Genomic DNA, 23,381 nt, shown 5'->3' with positions numbered 1-23,381 from the left:
GAAATAAAACATTATTAGCCTATTATTCGTTTATATAGATTTTCAAAAATATTTTCATATTTTTACCCAGAACATTACTTTTTCAAATGTTTTAACCAAACAAAATATGAAACTTTAGGAAAATCAACACACGTATATTTGTTGAACCGCTTCGGTTTGAAACTAATAAATCTGAACGTAGCAAGCAAAAAATAAAAAGGTTTGGTGTCACTGAAGGGACACTACAGTACATTAGACAAAAAAGGAACACATTGTGAAACATCACAATGTAACAAAGGGAGCAAAAGGGCACAACCTTTGACGGATGAGCCTGAGACTCGCCACCGCTGATCAGGGTCTGAACGGCGTGTTCCTCCGGGCTCCGTGAGTTAATGACCGTAAATTTACCGTACACAGAACTCAATCTCGATCGGTCGCGTTTAATTTGATTTCATTACAAAACCCGGCAGCTTGAAAGTGTTTGATAATTATCGGAGTTGTTTTGGGTCGTCGTGCCAGGCTGTCAGAAAAGGGCAGTGATCATTACCTCAGAGACGCAATGTTCTTTACGCCGAGCGCCCAGTGTTTTATACAGGGGAAGATCAGGAGGATAATCAGCGGTCAAACCACTCACAAAACACAAACACACAGCTAGCACAACTCACGTGAACACCGGCAAACAAGTTACCTCTGCTGGCTACTAAGAAAACGTTACTTTTCGAAGTGAACATACGAAACGACATGATTGCATTTACGTGGTGATGGGTGCTTGACCTTTGGTAGTTTGGTGCAAACGAACGAGTGAAAGCGGGAACACATTAGCAAGGGGAAGTAGCCATTATCAGTAAATGGAAGTAAACAGTAGAAATAATAGCATTTACCGTAGGTGTTTACAAGTGACTGAGTAAAAACAGGTCGTTAAAAGACAAGCTAGCCGCTTTGAGATGATGGTCTGATGCAGTGCAACAGCGCCACCTAACGGGCAACTGTAGTATGATGACTATTCAAGTGTACTGAAACTGGAAGGATTAGTTCTGCCAGGGCAAAAAGCAAATATGCTGTTAATTTACCTTAGTATAACAATAAAAAATGTTTAGCTGAAACCGTTGTCCTTAGTGATTCATTTGAAATTAAACCAAGCATATAGAAAGCAAAGTAATTTAATTTAATAATGTAAGTGTTGTGTTATGCTTCTTAAGACCTCAATGTATCACCAGGACCCAAGGGAATTAATATAAATTTGCTTGGATGTTTTTATGACTCTCAAAGTGCTACTAGCTGCAGACTTGCATTTTCAGAATCACCAAAAACTTTTCCATAACGTTTTTTTAATTAAGAGCAAATTTAAGTTTCTCTGTGAACTGTCCCTTTAACAAACACTAATGCTGTTTGGAAAACAAAACTACACTGTATTATTGTGACTGGCAGGTTTGAGTATGAAAGTATGACATGAATACAAGAATATTTATAAAAATCAGACACGTTACAGAATTCCCTGAGTTTTCTATTATATTTAAAATGTTTCAGTCTGACAACAAGCATAATAAGAAAATGGTTAAAAAAATTGAAAATAACCTCATAAAATCAGACAAGTTCTCCTGGATGCCAACATGGTGGAAAAAAGCCATCAATGAGGGATAAACACTGATCTACTGACTCCAGATGAATGAGCAAGAGTCTCCGCAAAATGAACATGATGCACATTTTTAAAAGCAGAGTGTAGTTGAGCTGAAAGGTCAAGCATCAGAGCTCTCCTCTGATCTCTCCTCGTTCGCTACTTTCCAGTTTTTCCTCTTTTTCCTTTGAGGCTCAGTCAGTGTGTCTGTTTCAGGACACTCTCTTTTCCTGTGGGTTTTTGGCTTTGTGTCTGAACGGCTGTCCTCTGTGCTGCTGTCCTCAGTTCTGTCTTTGTTTTTGTGCTCTTTTTTCTTATGTTTGCTTTTACTCCCCTTTCTCCTCTGTTTCCTCCTCACGGTCTCCTCTGCATCACTGCAGGTCTCTGAGCCAGGCGCCGCCGTCTTCCTTTTCTTCTTCTCTTTCTTCCTTTTCTTCTTCTTAGATGACTTCTTGGAAGATTTCTCCAAGTCAGCGTTCAGTTTGTTCTTGTGTTTTTTCTTTCTATGTTTACTATCACTGCAAGCTTTCTCTCTGGAAAAAAATGAATAATATAGAGTTAAACAAACCAAATTAAAATATTTTAGTTCTATCTATCTATCTATCTATCTATCTATCTATCTATCTATCTATCTATCTATCTATCTATCTATCTATCTATCTATCTATCTATCTAATATTATATTTGTGCATATACATTAGTTTAGTCAGTACTGAAGCCAAATTTGGAGCTTATCTAACAAAATTACTCACTATAATAGTTTAAAAATTTGTAGCCCAAATTTATGTCAGGGAAAAACATTTAAAAACACTTTTAAAAATAGCAAAAATCAAGAGAAACAAAAAATGTATAAAATTTAGTATAAAATTGTAAAATGTATAAAGATTTTTTTCAATATTTTGCATGAATTTAATTGCATTATCTTTTAATTTCTAAATATGTGTGGTGACTAAAATATTATTTTAATAAATATATCTGTTCAATAAATCTGTTTTGTTTAAATGCACCAAAATACATTGCCTATATTCACTGAGAAATGGAAAAAAATATTAATATTCAAAAAGGGGTGTACTCAATCATGCTGCACACTGTATTCTATGTAATCTATTTAAAATTATTTATTTAATTTACTAAAAATGAAAACAGGGACCTTTAACCTTTGTATTTACATGTTTTGCTATTATGGTAACTTTTAAGAGCCATTACAAAAATCATTATAGTTGTACAGCATTGTATATATGTACTGAGTAATGATTAAAACATGACTGCTTTTTTAAATTTTAATATATATATATATATATATATATATATATATATATATATATATATATATATATATTTGGTGAATAATAAAAATTCTGTAACAACTTTAGAGTAACGGTTTTATAACTTTTTAAAAACATTTTCATTTGATGGTGGCAATGTTTTTTTTCTCTGGATTAAACTTTATAAATAAATGAATTAAAATTACACAATGTATAAATAAAATATATTCTCTTTAATAGTTTATTTTAAGAATAAAATGTGATTTTATAACAGGAACCTGTCTATTAACAAGATTGGTAATGATGGTTACACTGTATAGCAGTTAAAATGTACATAGATATTGGTACAAGGAAACAATACATTTTAAACTTCAAGTGAAGCTGAAGAATCATCTGATGGGGTGAAACTTTGTTATAGTTAGGAATTGTTAATGCAAACATCTATAAATGGTTGAAGTACAGTTGGTTTTATATTCGCACATTCTGACTTTCTCCTTAATAATATAATTTCAAACAAGTATTCTTTACAAATTCTAAACAGTGAAATCATATTAGCAGCCAATGACTATCAAAGTACAACATTGTTTACAGTCAAATAAACAATACTAATGTTGTTTTGAAGTCACATTTGCATGTGATATCCAACAGAAAAAAGTTTTTTTAATAATATAGATAGCTTGTCACAAGCTGTCTCTAGGTATGGGCTGGTATAAGATTCTAATGGTGTGATAAACTTGGATAAAAATATCACGGTTTCTCTGTATTGTGATTACTGTGATTTACAATATTTTTGAGCAATAAACATGTCAGGTTAAACAATTCAAACGAATCATTGACTTCTGATGCCTTCATTTGTTCATTGTTCATTCATAGTTTCGAAAACACAGATTTCTTTACAACTTGAAAAGGGTTAGGAGATTTTGGAGATCTTTTCTGCTGGAAACTTTTGTCCTAAAAATTACAACAAAACATAAAAAAATAAAATAAATAAATATATATATTTTTTTTTTAATTCTTAAAATTGTAGCAGAAAATGTTGGCAGGTTTAAAACATTGACTTTTCCAAACCATGGTATACCTTGAAAACGGTTATCATCCCATGTCTAGCTATCACTGAAAAATGTGCAAATAAAAAGGCAACTTTCCCTCAATCTATAAATGTTCAATTTCGCTGTTAAATACCACATACTTTCTCCAACCTTGCTCAAAACCTACAACAATATGCTAAACATTCACTCAAGGGTGGAAGAAGAGCTTCTTCTTACCTGTCTGTATGAAATTCTTCTGGATAAAGCTCCTTAAAGCCACTGTGGCCCCACCTGAGAGAACACAACATGTTATGCCTTTTGTTACAATGTTCACAGTACTCAAATAGATTAGTTTAACTCGAATGGTTTGTAGTTTCCTCAAGCAGTTTGAGCTGCCTTAATCTATTGGCTTTTACAGTACTCAGTCGGTTTGAGTTCACTTAATTTATTGGGTTTTACTGCGCTGAAATTGCGGCGTTTACTCAAGTGGATTAAGTTCACAGTACTCATTAGGATTAGTTTTTGTACTTAAATGGATTGTTGCAATCGGATTTCTCAAATGGTTTGAGTTACCTTAACTTATTGGGTTTTACAGTGTACAAAACAGTTCAAACATGACGAGCACAACACCAACCAGCACTACCTGTCAGGATCATTGGCTTCAAACTCATACAGTTTGCGTGTCCAGTATCGTGCCTCCCTCTCATCTCTCTCAGATACATCGTCTCTCCGCTCACCCAGCCGGTCTCTCGTTGACCCTTCTGAGTCGTCCAAATAGCGGTCACAATGCATGCTGCCCCTAAATGACCATTACACATTACAACTACTGAGAAACACACACCGTGAGCACAAATAAAAGAAATGTTGAGCCGCATGTGATCCACCTGTGCTTTGGGAAATGAGTGGACGAGGTATGTCGTTCAAGATCCCTCAACTTCCACATCTCAGACTCCTCTTGAATCTGCAGTTTTAAGTTGAATCAGATGACTTTCAGATTACATAATTATGAAATATTGTGTTTAAATTGTCACATACCTTGTTATGTGCATCTGTGTGTCTGATGACATTTCGGAGTAGAAGTTTACCTAAAGACACCTTTGACATGGATACACCTAGGAAAAAGGGTTTAAACACGAAGTGTATGTAAGGCACAGCTTATTGAAATACTTGTACAGAATATACATACATACATATATATATATATATATATATATATACATATATATATATATATATATATATATATATATATATATATATATACATATATATATACATATATATATATATATATATATATATATATATATATATATATATATATATATGTATACACACACACACACACACACACAAACACACTTCCTTTTTTCTATATATAGTACAAATATATATATATATATATATATATATATATATATATATATATATATATATATATATCTGTGTGTGTGTGTCTGTGTGTGTGTGTATTCTGTTCAAGCATTTCAATAAGCAGCAGTGCCTGTGAATCCAAACAAACACAGGCTGATCTTATTGGTTAATTTACCAATACAAAACCCAAAGATAGTGTACTAAAATAAACATTAGTCTTTGCATGCTTTGTCCAATAAATATAACTGTTAGGAGCTTTACTGACATTAGCATCACTTCCTCTAACGTTTTCCTGCTGGCCAAGAACCCTTAGCTCGAAAGATTCATTTCGTTAAACGTTTAAGTTAGCCCTAAAATTGTAACGACCAAGCAAAATGGTGTTTTTTAAAAGGAGTAACGTGAGAACTGACCTTTCGCTTATTCAATATATTTTTAAATGTAGTGAGAGACGTGAACGTGGCACCAAAACAACAAACAGAACGTATCAACTTCCTGCACTACATCCGCAGGTTACTTTAAAATAAAAGTCTCAAAACGTATTTCACAATAAAAGGACTATTTATCAGATTAATCAAGGAATGTTTTTAAGAAAACTTGTCTGAAAACAAACATTTTGTATAAAATTCAGAATAGGCCCATAATTTTACACACTAGCGCACTCAAACACAGGCTTTTCTTCAACTAGGGCCACTGACGTTTATTAAAAAAAACTTGTTCAAAAGTCACCTACAGTCTCATAAGTTTAGTTAATATGTCTAGGCTTAAGATCTGTAAGAGGAAAAACTTAGATTACAAGAGAAATTGTTAATATTTCACATTAATTCCAACTATTTGAACATATGTCATTTCCATCACATCTCAAAACACAGCGGTTATTTAACAATTGAATAACTCAGTCAATACCACTCAAGAACTGATCAATTTTATAACTAATTTTACAGTATTTTTACAGTCAGTGTACAATATTTATTCATTCATTCATTTATTCATTTTCTTTTCAGCTTAGTCCATTTATTAATCTGGGGTCGCCACAGCAGAATGAACCACCAACTTATCCAGCATATGTTTTTACGCAAAGGATGCTCTTCCAGCTGCAACCCTTCACTGGAAGACACCCATACACACCTATTCACACACATGGACACTTTTGGCTCACCTAATTCACCTATAGCGACTGTGGAGGAAGCCGGAGGACTTGGAGGAAACTCACGCAAACACGGGGAGAACAATCTCCAAACAGAAACTGACCCAGCCGAGGCTTGAACCAGAGACCTTTTTACTGTCAACAGCGCTACCCACTGCCCCACCGCACTGCCCTCAACATACATTTTGTCAATAAATTAAATTTACTTCCCCAGTGACCAAATGCTGAATTATTGTCACATTCTGAAATGTAATATTAGTTTAGGTAAAAACTCATTAGAAAATAAATAAATAAATAAATAAATAAATAAATAAATTTTTTATATTAAATAGAATTGTGTAATAATATCAATTGTGGATATTTTTTAATATGTGATGAGAAATAATAAAATATATTTAAAAAATGGTAATAGAAATAATAGGGTGTTGTGGAAATGACAATGACAGGAGACACAATAATATCTTGCAACATTTGGTCACTGGGGCTCAGGGATAAGGCTTATGATTATTTTAGGGCCAGAAAAGTCAACCCTTCACAACCCTTCTACTGTCCCTATATATTATACCATATTACCATTATACTCTTTGATTATTTTTTTCTTTTATTGCCTTGGGTTGCATCTTAAAACAGACCATCAGTTTTTATAAAAATAATTTTCAACCCCAATTCCAATATTACACAAATCTACTCTTGCAATCCATATAATTTGTACTTTGTAACCGTAAATGTAATTTGCATTTGTCAAAATGGTTGTCAAAATGAAAGATTGCTTATACCAATAAGCTTTAAATTGTTAATCAGCATTTAATGTATGGAAAATACTCTAACTTAAAATTTGTAGCTTTTTAATAAAACATACATGAAGGTATAGGGCTGGGGGATGTGGCAAAAATGCAATCAAAATTAACTATTTTCCAAATTGAACGATAATGATATACAGTTGAAGTCAGAATTATTAGGCCCCCTGTTTGTTCCCCCTATTTCTGTTTAAGGGAGAGAATATATTTTTCAACACATTTCTAAACATAATTGTTTTAATAACTCATTTCTAATAACTGATTTATTTTATCTTTGCCATGATGACAGTAAATAATATTTTACTAGATATTTTTCAAGATACTTCATGCAAATTAAAGTGACATTTAAAGGCTTAATTAGGTTAACAAGGCAGGTTATGGTAATTAGGCAAGTTATTTTATTTTTTTTAAATTAGCTCAAAGGGGCTAATAATATTGACCTTAAAATGGTTCATAAAATATTAAAAGCTGCTTTTATTCTAGCCAAACTAAAAAAAACAAATAAGACTTTCGCCAGAAATTATTATCAGACATACTGTGAGAATGTCCTTGCTCTGTTAAACATAATTTGGGAAATATAAAAAAATTAATAAATTCAAAGGGGGCTAATAATTCTGACTTCAACTGTATATTTCAACGTCAGTTGTTAATGCTACCAGATTTAAAAGGGTATGCCAATAATAACTGAAGCCACAAAACTTAGAGGATTCATTAAATAACATAAAAGTTTTTCAGTGTCGCCCACAGAAAACAGGTTATGTTATTTAATAGACCCTCTAAGTTTTAATAATTGGTGGCTGAAAATTTGGTGCATCTCTAATATTAAGACACCTTTAGATTCCCATTGTTGCACATTTCTGCTGTCTGATTGGCTCTTAGATCAATGTAAAGTAAAAAAGTCAAGAGCTTATCATTGCTATTGACATAATTTTTATTGCGATTTGATATAATATTGTTTATTGGCCCAGCCCTACTTGAATGTGCAGCTTGATTGGAAATGACGTAGCATAACTATCTGATCAAGCAATATTTATCTTTAACTTATCTTCATTAGTTATTGATAAAAATGTAAAATTGATCAATGTTCAACATGTGTTCAGATGTCATTTTGATAGAAGCCAACTAAACAATCTTTCACACAAACTTTTTAAAGGGACATTACTGTGTTGTGGTGGAAATGACACAAATACTGTGTGCTACAGCTCTATTTTATATAAAAATTAATAGTTATAGGGATCTGAAATTAATAATTTTAATGTGTTTTAATCATTTTACTAGAGTTTAATTTGTGTACATTGTCAGTTACCAGATAAGACAAGTTTAAACTTAATTTTCACAGTCAAAGTTTAAAGGTCTGTTTATGTGACTAGGAGTAAGTGATTTTGACATACAGTATAAAAGAAGGTTAACAAGTATGAAAAACTCATAATAGAAAGATACTAAAAATGTTTAAGGTGCTTTTATTACAAGTTTGAAGAAGAACTAGGAATTTTACCAAAATTATATGCATTTTTTATACATAATAAACACATAGACAGTTGAAGTCAGAATTATTATTAATTTTTTACTTAAATATTTCCCAAATGATGTTTAACAGAGAAAGACGTATCACAGTATATGTCTGATAATATTTTTCTTCTGAAGAAAGTCTTATTTGTTCTATTTTGGCTATAATAAATGTTTGTAATTAAAATAAAATAAATAAAAAAAATTTAAAGGAAAAAATTATTATCCTCTTTAAGCTGTATATTTTTCGATAGTCTAGAACAAATCATCATTATACAATAACTTGCCTAATTACTCTAACCTGCCTAGCTAACCTAATTTACCTAGTTAAGCCTTCAAATGTCACTTTAAGCTGTATAGAAGTGTCTTGAAAAATATCTAGTAAAATAAAATTTACTGTCATCATGGCAAAGACAAAATAAATCAGTTATTCGAAATGAGTTATTAAAACTATTATGTTTAGAAATGTGTTGGAAAATGTATTTTTCCATTAAACAGAAAATGGGGATAAAAAAAAAAAACAGGGAAGATAACAATTCAGGGGGGCTAATAATTCTGACTTTAACTGAAGAGAGAGATAATGAGTGAGAGAAAGAAATTAAAGGGAAAGCTTACTCACTTATTTACTTGCCCTTCTCCACATGTTGCAAACCTGTTTGAGTTTCTTTCTTCTCTTAAACACAAAGGAAGATATGCTGAAGAATGACAGCAGCCATTGACATCCATAGTTTTGTTCCTACATTAGATGTCAAAGGATGTTGATTTCCAACATTCTGTAGAATTTCTTGTTTTATAGTCAACGGAAGAAAGAAAATCATCAAGGTTTAAAAACACTTAAGTGTGAGTAAATGATGAGTAAAATTTAATTTCAGGGTGAAAAGTTTAAAGATTTCCATTGGTATTCCCCATGAAATTTACCTGTTAGAAAGCTGCTTTTTTATTTGTAATGTTTCCTTAAGCTACTTCCTTGACAGCGAAGATGCGGATAAACAATACAGCTCCTCCTTTTTCAAATATTTTGTATTACCATAATGACATACAGTGCTCAGCATAACTGAGTACATCCCATTTTGAAAATGAATAATTATATCCATTACTCAGGGAATGCAGGCAATGTATTTTGGTGCATTTAAACAAAACAGATTTCTTAAACAGATATATTTATAAAAAGAATATTTTAGTCACCAAACTTATTTAGAAATTGAAAGATAATGCAATTAAATTCAAGCAAAACATTGCAAAAAAAAAAAAGAAGACAAACTACAATATTTCAACTAAATTTTCCTGTTTTTTGCTTTTCTTAATCTTTTCCCGTTTTAAATTTGTGTTTATTATTTTTTTCATAACTTATGTATTTAGCTGTACTAGATTTTGAACTGTTATCTTAAGCTATTTTGTTAGATAAGCTCCGGATTTGGCTTCAGTCCTGACTAATGTAATGTATATGAACAAATATAATATTGTACAGCTTCCTATAAAAAATAAGAACTTTAAAGATAGATTTGTGTGGGATATACTTAAATATGTTGAGGATTGTATTTTCACAAATCAAATTAATCTTAGTAAACAGATGAACGAAAGACAGATAAATCAGTGTCGCAGATATGATTTAAATAAAGAACTATATTTAGAACAAAAATACTATAAACCAAGTTTGACATGAAGCAGACTACAAACATAGGGAAAAAAGCTAAATAAGGAAACAAAAATAATGAAACTACTGGTATTTTGACAGACTAAACAAGGAAGTAAAACAGCTTATTAGCATGTCTGCAAGATATGCTAACACACTGACTAACTTGCCATTTAATACGACAGGGGATTTTGTTGTTGTTGGGTTTTTTTATTTAATGACCACCAGGTTATGTCAGATGACAAGTTCATCAACAAAAAGCTTCTATTATTTAAATTAACTTATTTTAATATTGGAATAAAAAAAAACATGTTAATGTTTTAAAGTATGTTAAAATACAAATAAAAAAATTAGTAATAAGTAAAATAAGTAATCTTTAAATGTCTTTTAAAACTTTGAAAAAATTGTTTAGTTTTATCAGAAGACATTATGATGTCATGCTGTAACTTATGCTGCATTTCTTTAATACTAGACTGATGTAAACAGAATGAGGATATATAGCAACCTTGGGATATGTGGTTGTCATACTTATGCATTTTGTTGGGTAAGGGACATCCTTAGTTAGTGTAAGCTATTCATGTGTCCAGGGACAGAATTTACAATGGTCAGGGTTTATACACATTTTTACTACTAAAATGCCATTACTTTTCCAAGACTTTTCCAGAACTTTCAAGTTCATTTTCATAATGTAATGTTCCTTGTAATGTCTACACATGATAAATAATAAGAAAAACAATGACGTTTAAATTTATTACAGCATATTATAGAATACGCAACAATCTATTTTGTTTACATTTGTTTTTATATCTATGTAAAATAGATGTTGATAATGCTTACACAGCACTAACTATGTGAGAGCATGTTTTTGGCCAAGGACAGAAAAGAAGTTAGGCTGCACAATATATTGTTTGAGCATCGATATCGCAATGTGTGCATCCGCAATAGTCGGATCGCAGGACATGCAATGTTGGGATTATAGTTTAATATAGAGTTTAATCATAATAGATTAAAAGTTTATCATCTGCATGCATTTTTAAACAGATAGTTCACCCAAAAAATCACGTATCATTGTCATTACACCCTTCACTTGTTTCACACATTTATGAGTTTTCTTTTCCTTTTTTTTAATAAACAGAAAAAGAATATAATTTAATTACTCCTTTAGTATTGAAACAAGGGAAGTGTAAGTAAATAGTGAGTACATTTTAGTCTTTGAGTAAACTGTCCCTTTAAGGCCTGTGACTGTGTAAAAATTTCAATATTTCAAATTTTAAAACATCCGGCCACAGAAATCTTTTGTAACTTTAATAAAGATTAAATAATATACAATGAAGACTATGCAGTGTTGATTAATAAATATCTGTACCTGAATAGTGAATATCTGAAAACTAAAATTCTCTTTTATCTTTACTATATTTTATTTATCTATGCTTGTAATTTATTTGTTATATATTGTTCAAGATTCACTCCTCTACAAAATCCTCCCAATCAATCCAAATAAACCTGTTAAATTATCTGGAGAAATAGTATTCACATCGCAATATACATCACAGAAATACAAAATAATATAGCGCAGCCCTAATTCAACTATACAGATATTTGTTAAACTAATTTTCATGACTTTTACAAAACTTTTGAGGGTTTTTCTGTTTTTCCAAAACTTTTCCAGGCCTGGAAAAGGCCATGTCCAAATTCCATGTATGAACCCTGAATGGTTTAAGTCATACCCAACTGATCGTTACCAGTTTGTAAAAATAAATGAAGAACTTTCAAAAGACCAATAAAGAATGAACTGCCACAGTGATGAGTTTTAGGTCTTATTTGGGCATCACTGACCAGCCATAAAAAGTATGAACTTGCATATGTGATTTAAACTTCTGTCAATAATATAAATGTACGATTCATTATAGAGTTTGTAAAAATATTTTTTTTCCGCATGCAGGCTAGCAGATCCTGGAACACAATGCAAAAATAACTAACAATTTCTCCCAATACATCACCGTGTTCTTCCATTAAATCACTGGTGTTGAACTTGGTTCTGCACAGTTTAGCTTTAACCTGAATTATACACACCTGATCACACTATTTGAGTCCTTCAGGCTCGTTTGAAACCTGCAGGTAAGTATATTGAAACTGGGTTAAAAATAGGGTTTTTGACTGGGTCCAGGGTGTTTGACACCCCATGCATTAAATAGTTTATTGTAAATATTAAGATTACAAAACTAAATTCCAAGCCTCTTAACATTAGCTACACCCAATTAGATGAATGTTCAAATAGCCCTATTGCTATTAAGAATGAAGTTAAATAACTGCATTACATTAAATCATTATCAAGAAGTTAAATTTTTTTTGGTTGTTGTTTCTTCATGTTATTTTTCCTTTAAACTCTCAATGGCCATGTGCTCCCAGTCTGCTTTAGGTCCAAATGATCTAGCCCACTGCCTTCATTGGATTAGTGTGGACCGAGATAGCAAGCACTTTTGGGATCGAGTGAGTATACAAAGGCATCAGTAAAAAGATAATGGGCCACAATGGTCCAGTCTCGGCTCAAAGCTGCTGTACACATGGTAGATTAGTTGTGTGTATCTGATCATAGCCCGAGTTTGTACTGTCACAGAAGGGCCATTGTCAAAATGAAGGAGCCTTGGATTACATTTAAAAGGTTGGCAGTTGAATTGAGGTTGATTAAGCAGGCTCCCTCTCCCAATAAAAGGAGGATTGGATTCACTCATTGAAAAGCCACTTAGGTTAAAGTTAAAGTTCTTGCTTGTGTTATAAAATATTTTATGATTAGATGCAGTTATCTAAAACTTCTGAAATGGTGTATACATCTGATGATTTACACCTTTTTATAAGCATGTGATGATGAGTTTTATTATGTGTAGGTCAGTCTTGGTTATGGCAAAGTTTCACAGCTAGATTTCTCATGGCTAGTACATTTAAAACATCACACATGAACACCTCACCAGCCACAAACGCCACCACAGGCCACTGCTGCAGAAGCATGCTGTTTGCAGGGTAACGGAAATGTACCATCCGCACCAAACACACAGTAACATTTTAGTGCAGCAGCATTTTCAAAACGATGTAATTTGGAACTTTAAATGCTCATATAGGCTCATTAAAATCGAATTGAGTCTAATTGGATGTCAATTGTTTTCATCAGTATCAATCAGGTAGGGAAAACACATATAGTGTATCATTTCTGGTGGTGCAGTGGTACAGGCTGGGTCAATTCACATTTCTGTGTGGAGTTTGCATGTTCTCTTCATGTTGGTGTGGGTTTCCTCCAGGTGCTCCGGTTTCCCCCACATTCCAAAGACATGTGGTTCAGATAAATTGGGTAAGCTAAATTGTCCGTAGTGTATGTGTGAATGAGAGTGTATGGGTGTTTCCTGTGATGGGCTGCAGCTGGAAAGGCATCCGCTGCATAAAACATGTGCTGAATAAGTTGGCGGTTCATTCAACTGTGGCGACCCCTGATTAATAAGGGCACTAAGCTGAAAAGAAAGTGAATGAATGAAATAACTAATATATCATTTCTCTGTGCACTGTAAGCTGGTTGTGGGATTTCAACAAGAAAATATAGCTACCCCCTTAGAAGAAAATAGATAGGTAGCCTACATTTGTAGAGTAGCTACTCAATAATGAAAAAATAATAATTAGCAGTTAACCCTGGAACTATATACTTCTAAGTAAAAAAAAAAGAAAGAAAATAAATTTTCCTACACTACCTAGGCTACACACATTTCAGTACATAAGTAATTAGCTTAGTATTCATGAATACTGGATGACTGGTTGTGACATGTTCACATAGGCTGCTATACCTTGCTTTTAGTCTCGTGATAAGCAAGATCACCATCCTAGACCATGAATATCCTTTTGATCTTATTCAAGGAATGAGTCTTAAAGTACTAAATGTTCCGTGACCGTGAATAAGAATGTATACCCTAACATATTTACATTCCGTTGGTCTGCGGTGTAAAAAAAAGACGTGTTTTTTTTTTAACTACGGAAAGTTTCGCTGCGTTTTCTTTCGATTTCCGTCTCTTTGCCTATATAAAACCAGCCTAGGATGGGCAGAGCGATCAGATTGAGCGACGGGATCCTCCGGTAAGTGATGAAGTCATTTTACTCGCCTATCCAGATACATATACGAGTTTAAAAAATTTAAAGAGGTAGGAACAAGAAAATGCCAATGTTATTCAACAAAATTGAGTGGCTTGCCCACTGCCAAACGGATAGACTCATATGGTTAGAGAAATGATTGATTCTGGCGAAAATTAGGTATGTTAATGAATACTAAAGCTCACTAATCTAATTTGTTCAGTATGGTTGAATCTTGAGTCTGTGTGGGAAAATATTTCTTGCAGAATTAAAGGAGCCCACACATGATTCATTATCCTGAGAGAGACTTTAGACACATTTATAGGAGAGAATATATCCTTGCCAGACACCTTATGCGTCTTCTCTGCCTCTTCAATCATTTAAACTTTATTACACTCTTATATCGAATCCATAATAGCCATATAGCGATTTATTAAAACATTGGACTACTTTGAACTTTTATTTTTCATTATGAAAGTAAGTTTTAAGTCGACTATTTTCGCTCTATGTGTTGTATGTTAAAGCTATTTGATATGTTGGTTTAAATTATTATTATTATTATTATTATTATTATTATTATTATTATTTTATTCTGCTTAAGTGATTTTTCAGTTTTAAGCAAATGCATTTATTATCCTGCCGAGATTTTTCTTAATGTTGTTGTTCTTCCATAGGTTTCATTTTCCACTTTACGCAAGAGAACGCACGCGAGGCGCACCGGCTTCAGGCGTGCTCACCTCAAAATGTGTAAGAACTTTACCCAGTGTAAAAACCTTGAGTATTAGACGAATATGCCTTATGATTTCTTAAAATGATTTGCCTAAATCAACTGCTGAGGTATAAATACTCAAGCAAACGAGTTGTCAAAGAAACTAAACCGAAACTACCATCATGTGGAGAAATCTTCCTGTATTGAGTAAATGGGAAATTATAGGATAGTTTCTCTGGAAAACAGAACTAGTCTACAGGATATATTTATAATGCCAGCTTAGAACTCGCCGAGAGAGTATTTTAATGCATCTTCTTCTGTCAAGTTTTCTGACACATGACTGTACAAAAGCTTAAATGCTTGGTTAATTTAATTAATTTTGTTTTGATGACAAATTACAGTGCAGACAGACACGATATATCATATGTTTAATCGATTTTGCACTGTTGGTTTGTCAGTATCTGCAGTGTTGGCACTGGTCTTGGTTTCCATCTACCATGCTGGAGGAACTGGGAATGATCTTCTTTCCAAATGCTTACAAGACTCTGATTATGATTACCTTCTGAAGATAACAGAGCAAGGTCTCCCTCCAACGAAAACTCCCAAACATGTGCTAATTGTTGGAGCAGGTGCTGCTGGACTCACTGCGGCCAAGTTTCTGGAGGATGCAGGACATAAGGTACTGTAAAAATATACAGTTAATAAAAATCAATCAGCACCCAGCAAATATTGTCTATGTCAGACACAAAGTAATTAGAAACATATTAAAGATGATCATGTCCTATAATGTTAGAGGTAAAACACTAATCTTTACTGATTGCTTAACTCTACTTGTACGTGCAAAGTGTATGAATGGTCTGATTATTTGACCACTTCCACATGAGATTCATTTCATATGTTGATGCAACTAGTTCAAAAATTCTGATTCAGATCTCATGATCTGGACTTTCCACACTCAGAAAGCATCAGGAAATATTCTGAATTGAATAAAAGAGAAACTGGCAAGCAATCAAGATTACAAGTGTTGTGACGTGGAACTGTTGGAATGTACAGGATTTCCCCGGCGCTCTACCTATTTTCCATTGAAGAATCACCTGCGATTATGTTTAATTTAAATATTGTCATTATTATATTAAAACCACATTATTAAAATGTTATAGACTTTTATGTAAGGTATTCTCAATTTGATTATTGATTAAGCCTATTACTTTTTCTTTTATTCTTAAATAGGTGACAATTATTGAGGCGAGTGACCGTATAGGAGGAAGAATTCAGACGTTCAGAAATGGAAGGGAAGGCTGGTATGCAGAACTCGGTGCCATGAGGATCCCAAGCTTCCACAGGTAAGTTGATTTTATCAGTCAAATCATAATATTTCTCATTCAACTCGTGAATCTTATAATAGAGCAATAATTAAACTAAAACTACATCACTAGAGTAAGGATAAAAGGTCCAAATTTCTTTGATAGATTAGTCCATAATGGCTATCAAGAGACAAACTGCTATTCAAAAAGTGAACGCTATTGGTCAGAAGGTGGAGCTATAGTCCACAACTTAATCAAGCTGTTTTAAGGATTATTTATTTCACTTTTAAGGATTCTCTTGGCGGTGGCACAAAAGCTGAGCTTGAAGCTTGGGAAATTTGTACAGGATGACCCAAACACGTACTATTACATTAATGGAGAGCGTCATAAAACCTACACCGTAAAGCAAAACCCAGATGTACTGAACTATCCGGTGTACAACCAGGAGAGGGGCAAAAATGCAAGTGAGCTGTTTAACATAGCACTTAGCAAGGTGAGTGAAAAGATTTGGGATTTTGACAAAAAAAAATTGAAATATTTATGAATCTAGTTATATACACCACTGGGGGAAAAGGGAACGGTAAATTCAGTCATAATTTAATTAAACTTTTAATCTGTTTGAGGGTTTTTGTGTGTGTGTGTGTGTGTGTTTGTGTGTGTGTGTGTGTGTGTGTGTGTGTGTGTGTGTGTGTATGAGTGTTTGTGTTTGTGTGTGTGTGTGTGTGTGTGTGTGTTTCTGTTAAGCACAAAAAAAAAGATATTTTGAAGAATGTTGGAATTTGCCATAGGAAAAAAAACTTCTGTGGAAGTCAGTGGTTACTGGTTACCAACATCATCTAATATATATTTTGTGTTTAACAGGAAGAAGAAAAAATAAATTAGTTTGGAAAAAGGATGAGTAAATTATGACAGAATAGTTTTTTGCGTAAACTATCCCTTTAAAAGACCGCTCCTGAATAATTATAATTTCTGTGGATTTCCATTAAATGCATGCTTTGAGAAATATTTTATTGCTGTTTTCATTTTAGAAAATTCTGATAATTTGTGTTCCCAGTTTCAAATACAAATGATAAATTACAGTATTTATATGCAGAATTTGACAGTACAGCCCCCCAGAATTATTAGCCCCCCTGAGTTATTAGCCTCCTGTTTATTTTTTCTCCGCAATTTCTGTTTAACAGAGAGATTTTTTCAACACATCTCTAAACATAACAGTTTTGATAACTCATTTCTAATAACTGATTTATATTATCTTTGCCATGATAACAGTGAATAATATTTTAGACAAAACACTTCTATACAGCTTAAAGTGACTTTTAAAGGCTTAACTAGTTCGGCAAGTTATTGTATTACGATGGTTTGTTCTGTAGACTATCGAAAAATACTGTAGCTTAAAGCAATTCATTCATGTTTTCCCAACACAAATTGATTGAGTTAGCTTAACACTTTAAACAAATTTATGTGAATTGAACATAAAACATATAAGCTGTCCCAATGAAATTTCAAGAATTGTGTTATTTCAGCCCATTTTAAATAAGTACTTTCAACAAGTAAAAAAAAAAACATTTTTTTGAGTTAGGGGCTAATAATTTTGACCTTAAAATGTTTTTAAAAATTTTGAAAACTGCTTTTATCATAGCTGAATTGAAACAAATAATAATAAGAAAAAATATTATAGAGAATACAGTGAAAATGTCCTTGCTCTGTTAAACATCTAATAATCTAAACTTCAGTTATACATCTATATATAATTCTTCATGTTTTAAATATTAAACATAACATTAAATATTAAATGCTGAAAAAAACACAATTAAAAATTTTTTTTCTAATCATGCACCACTTTATGGAAAATCCAAATTACTGATTTATAATAATAAAGAGTTGCACACCTCTGGTTTGCACTCCTTGCCTTGTGCCTTTAATTGTTATAATATTGTATACATTTTTGTTTTTGTCTTACATTTTAAGATTACCTTAAATGTGTAATTGTATTCATTGTAATTGTTTTTATACATTTTTTTTGTATTAATACTATTATCTGTTATGCAGCTAGGGTCTGAGAGTAATGCAATTTCAATTCTCTGTGTCCTGTTGTCCATGTGGTTGAATGACAATAAAGCTTTTATTGTATTGTGACAGACATGGAATCTGAGAAATTGAGTTTGTTTTTCTTATTGTTCCTTTTTAGTTACAAGACGATTTGCACAAAATGGGCTGCGAGAAAATGTTGAACACCTACGATTCATACTCAGTTAAGGTAATATATCTGCAATCAAGTTTGTTTGGCATTTACACTGGTTTGCATGCATGCAGAATGCATAGTTATTACCTGATTTATTTCTGGTGATCTGTCAACTGCCAAGATGTCAATCTCTGTTTGCTGACGTCATAGATCTGCTTCAGGAGAACATTAATTTGTTACTTTGTTTGTCGTGTCTTTGTAATTATGAGGCAAGACACCACAGTTTAGAATTGATCATCTTTTATTATTTGGACTTAAATCGAGGTTTAACTATTTAAAATAAGTGATGTTTATCCAAACATTTTCCAGCCGGTCTATTACCGTTTTCAAAATGAAGTTGCCAGGTAGAACCAAAACTGTTTACAAAGTAATATTAACGTAACATAGTTGACCTTTTAGTTAAACGTTTTTAATAGTGTGAAAAACATTATCATCAATGTTTTAATGTATTGCAGATGGAACGTTATGAAGATTCCATGATCAGTTAGCTGTCAAAAAAGATTTTAAAGTAATAATATTACTAACCTCTGGATGTCTCTTTATCTGCAACAGGAGTATTTAGTGAACGTGGCAAATTTGAGCAGAGGAGCTTTGCGGATGATTGGTGATGTTCTGAATGAGAACAGTTTCTACTACACGGCGCTCACTGAGATGCTCTACATTCAGTCTGATATAAGCGACGATCAACAGTAAGATATTACCGCTGACTCTAATGACAACTAATGGATTGAATACAACATTTAAACCTTTGATTTAAACTTTTTTTTTAAAGAATATGCAGCCTTTATATAATCAAAAACATGGTAATAGTGTTCATGAAAATAGCTTTTATAATTTAATGTGTTAAAAAACACATCTTAAAATCAAAGCTTCAGTCTTTTATGTAACATGATGCTTCAAAACTCATGCTGACTTCCTGCTCAGACACACTTCATTCTAAGGGGATATAGTTTACCCAAAAATGAAAATGTAATCAATATTTACTCTTCTTCAAGTGGCTCCAAGTAAGCTCAAACAGGTTGGTTTTAATTAAAGCTTTAATTGTGATTAATTGATGACAGAATGCTCCATTTTGAGGTAACTGTTCATTTAATATAATGCGGCTTCCTTATTATTATTATTATTTTTTTTCGCCAGCTGTGCTATCTTTTTCAAGATTTTTTCTTGGTACTTTAACTTTCAATGTACCCAAGCTGTATATGATCTAGGGGCTGATATTGAAATTTTGATTAAAAAACGATAACTTAAATATTTGGAAGCTGATAACCGATATATATGCAGAAAAACTTTTATATATAGAAAAAAAATTATATTGTTATTTTTATACTTTTTTTATGATCACTAACACATCGGCAGCTAATGAAACTGAAATATTTTTAATTGGACCAGACATGCACTATAAGTGAATTTGAGAAACTAAATTGGCCATAGACTGATTTCACACGGCTGCCATTTTAAAAGCTAAATCGAGGCTGCGTTGGGAAGAAACCCGGAAGTATCACCTGGAGTCACACCGGAACGTTATGTACCTGGCTGAATATCTTATCAGCGAAGTGAAAGTGACACAAATTTATCATTTCACCACCTTCCAAGTGACCTTAAGGTCTGTTCTGAATGGATAATAAAAATAAAAAGGGATATTCGACCTCATTTTTAGCTAAATCATGGGAAATGTCACTATAACTAACATTCTCTTTCCCAAACACACGTTTTAGATGCCATTTATAAAGTTAATGAACTGATTCTTTCACTATATTAGACTTGTCACGATACTAAATTTTGCCATCAATCGATATGAAAAAAACAAAATGTCAATTTCCTGCTAACATTTAAGAGCTGTTGAGCTCGTTCTTAAACACTTGATTTGCCATTGTGTTCACTAGTGCTCAGCAGAAATGACTGTGATTAGCCGTAAAGGTCATCAGTTCACTGCACTTCACCGATGTTTACCAAGTGCAAACACAGTCTGGCGATCTGCTGATGATTCAACTGATCTTTGTGGCTTTAAAACACTGCAGTGTCACGGTATTTGTGTTTGCACTTGGTGAAGAGCGATGAACTGATGACCTTTACAGCCAACCAGTCATTTCTGTTGAGTACTGGTGCATACAATAGCAAATCAGCCGTTTAATAACACGCTTAAATGTTAGCGAGAAATGGACATTTTTAACATTTCAGTACTGGACAACACTATTACAGACAACACGAGGATGTGCTACAGAGGACTGCGTTGTTTTACACTGAATCTGCGTGAGCAGAATTCCTAAGATTTTTAGCCCATCATTGAGTCTATTTATTTAATTTATTTATTCAGGTTTTAAATTAATTTCAGTTATATTATTGACTAATATGAAAAAAATCATATGATTTATTTACAATACAGTTTGTAAACCAATATTTTCTGTTTTTAAGTAGATATAATATATGAGAGACCTGCTTTGTCTACCAAAAAAAGTGGATCTAAAAGTTAAAAATATATAATTTTTTATTTCGTATATTAAGGTTTTAGTTATAAAACTGCCAAAATCATTCCGCATAAATCTGCAGATTTTTAACAAAATTCTATGCAGAAATAGCTAAATAATAATAATAATAATAATTGTTTTATATATTTTCGGCCATGTGAAATAAGCGTATAGTGTATGAGTGTGTGTGTGTGTGTGTGTGTGTGAAGGCGAGAGTGTATGGGTGTTTCCCAGTACTGGGTTGCGGCTGAAAGGGAATTCATTTTGTAAAACAGATGCTGGGAAAGTTAGTGGTTCATTCCACGGTAGTGACACCTTATAAATAATGGACTAAGCCAAAAGAAAATGAATGAATGAATGAATCAAGTTTTTGGACCGTTACCAATAACATTAAAAATGAACATTAATCAACCAATACGATATATAAAGCATTACTAACTTTTAATAAAAAAATAAATATTTTAAAAATATTGAATGACAAACATATTCAACTGATTGACACCAAATCTCTTTTTCAGGTATTTTGAATTTCTAGGTGGCTTTGAAACATTCCCGAATGCATTCTACAGTGTTCTAAATGCCACAATCCTGATGAACTCCAAAGTCCAGGCCATCAGCCAAACGCAGGACGGCGTGACGGTTTCGTATCAAGACTGGCGCAACCTTGGTGAAATGACTAACATCACAGGCGATTACGTCTTAGTGACGTCTACAGCCAAAGCCACTCTCTTCTTCGACTTTAACCCTCCACTGTCAGCTGATAAAATGGAGGCTCTGAGGTCCGTTCACTATTCCAGCTCCACTAAAGTCGTGCTAAGCTTCAGCCAAAAGTTCTGGAAGAACAACGATGGCATCAAAGGAGGGAAAAGTATCACAGATCTGCCATCCAGGTTCATTTATTACCCCAGTCATGAGTTCCCTGGGATAACAGGAGGTGCTATTTTGGCTTCTTACACCACTTCTGATGATGCTACACTTCTACAGACTTTAGATGAAGAGGAGCTAAAGGCTGTGGTGCTGAATGACCTAGTGAAGATCCACGGAGAACACATTCGCCAGCTCTGCACTGGAGGTGCTGTGAAGAAGTGGGGAATGGATCCGTACAGCCACGGTGCATTTGCTATCTTCACTCCATTTCAGATGAGAGACTACAGTGCGTCTCTGGTCCAGAATGAGGGGAGGATTTATTTTGCTGGAGAACATACGGCCAGACCTCATGGCTGGATAGAGACCGCCATGAAATCCGCACTCAGAGCTGCAGATAAAATAAACGATGATGTAAAGTAGGAAACAAAGCATAATGGTATGTCTAATAATATAGGGAAGGTGCTTTGATGAATGTTTAGTCGTCTAATTTTGTAATGTAACCCTCCCGTTCTGTTTCTTCATTAGGTTTTGACTAATTACACCAGAGTATATGGAAGTATGACTTGAAATGGTGAATCACATCTTCCACTGCTGTGAATCCATTTGTGAAAATGGATTTTAAAACATCCTCATGACCCTCTTGTGGAGATTTATTAAAGGATGTAGCTAGCATTTGACATTTATACATTTTGTTTGTACATGCAAGATGGTATCAATCTTTTAAGCTTGCACTTATCAGAATCGTGACAAAACACAATTAAACATTAACCACTGATTAGAATTCTCCTGCTAACTAGAACATGTAACAGCGCAGCTAAACTATTCAAAACTAAGACTTAATATTTTAGTCGGATTGTTTTTATTTTATATTAGAATATTCTGGTATTGTATTTGTACATATCTTTTTATCATTAACAGTATTAATATTATACATCTATTCAACAATGTAACAATTGCATATTCATGTTCAAAAATGTTTTATACAAATAAAATACTGTATTTGTTAACAAGTACTTTGTCTGTTTATTAAATATAAAAGTTGCTCTTCATTTGCACAGCCACAATCATGATGTGCATTTTCATTCATTCGTTCATTAATTTTGTCAGCTTAGTCCCTTTATTAATTTGAGGTCGCCACAGCGGAATGAACCGCCGACTTATCCAGCAAGTTTTTACGCAGCGGATGCCCTTCCAGCCGCAACCCATCTCTGGGAAACATCCACACACACATTCATACACTACGGACAATTTAGTCTACCCAATTCACCTGTACCGCATGTCTTTGGACTGTTGGGGAAACCGGAGCACCCGGAGCAAACCCACGCGAAGGCAGGGAGAACATGCAA

General features: G+C 33.1%; 2 protein-coding genes across 8 annotated transcripts; one reads left to right on the top strand and one right to left on the bottom strand.

The window, feature by feature from the left end:
* Positions 1-1,290: 1,290 nt before the first annotated feature.
* Positions 1,291-15,840, bottom strand: nkapd1 (NKAP domain containing 1). 4 transcript variants are annotated; one of them, XM_087282989.1, is made up of 6 exons: positions 15,717-15,840; positions 4,923-4,999; positions 4,772-4,848; positions 4,531-4,686; positions 4,125-4,178; positions 1,291-2,127 (listed from the first exon to the last, which is right to left on the bottom strand). In XM_087282989.1, exons 2-6 carry the CDS (start codon positions 4,989-4,991, stop codon positions 1,716-1,718), a joined length of 768 nt encoding a protein of 255 aa, XP_087139115.1. In that variant the 5' UTR covers positions 4,992-4,999; positions 15,717-15,840; the 3' UTR covers positions 1,291-1,715. The 4 variants fall into 4 exon arrangements, with proteins under 4 accessions (XP_087139115.1, XP_087139116.1, XP_087139114.1 ...); XM_087282990.1 differs by lacking the exon at positions 15,717-15,840 and adding an exon at positions 5,273-5,755 and having other exon boundaries at positions 4,923-5,041; XM_087282988.1 differs by lacking the exon at positions 15,717-15,840 and adding an exon at positions 5,527-5,755.
* il4i1 (interleukin 4 induced 1) lies at positions 14,007-23,045 on the top strand. Of its 4 annotated transcripts, none has more exons than XM_087284090.1 (9): positions 14,007-14,454; positions 15,123-15,195; positions 15,616-15,836; positions 16,388-16,500; positions 16,753-16,954; positions 18,650-18,718; positions 19,256-19,392; positions 21,687-22,471; positions 22,561-23,045. In XM_087284090.1, the coding sequence occupies exons 2-8, from the start codon at positions 15,192-15,194 to the stop codon at positions 22,453-22,455; spliced, it is 1,515 nt and encodes a 504-aa protein (XP_087140216.1). In that variant the 5' UTR covers positions 14,007-14,454; positions 15,123-15,191; the 3' UTR covers positions 22,456-22,471; positions 22,561-23,045. The 4 variants fall into 4 exon arrangements, with proteins under 4 accessions (XP_087140216.1, XP_087140217.1, XP_087140214.1 ...); XM_087284088.1 differs by lacking the exon at positions 14,007-14,454 and adding an exon at positions 14,493-14,925; XM_087284091.1 differs by having other exon boundaries at positions 14,097-14,454; positions 21,687-23,045.
* Positions 23,046-23,381: the final 336 nt, after the last annotated feature.

Source organism: Danio rerio, chromosome 15 (genome assembly GCF_052040795.2).
Source record: "Danio rerio strain M-AB ecotype USA chromosome 15, GRCz13ab, whole genome shotgun sequence".
NCBI classification, from domain to species: Eukaryota; Metazoa; Chordata; class Actinopteri; order Cypriniformes; family Danionidae; genus Danio; species Danio rerio.
Note: the sequence above shows the minus strand (reverse complement) of the source record. Positions and strands in the feature narration are given on the sequence as shown.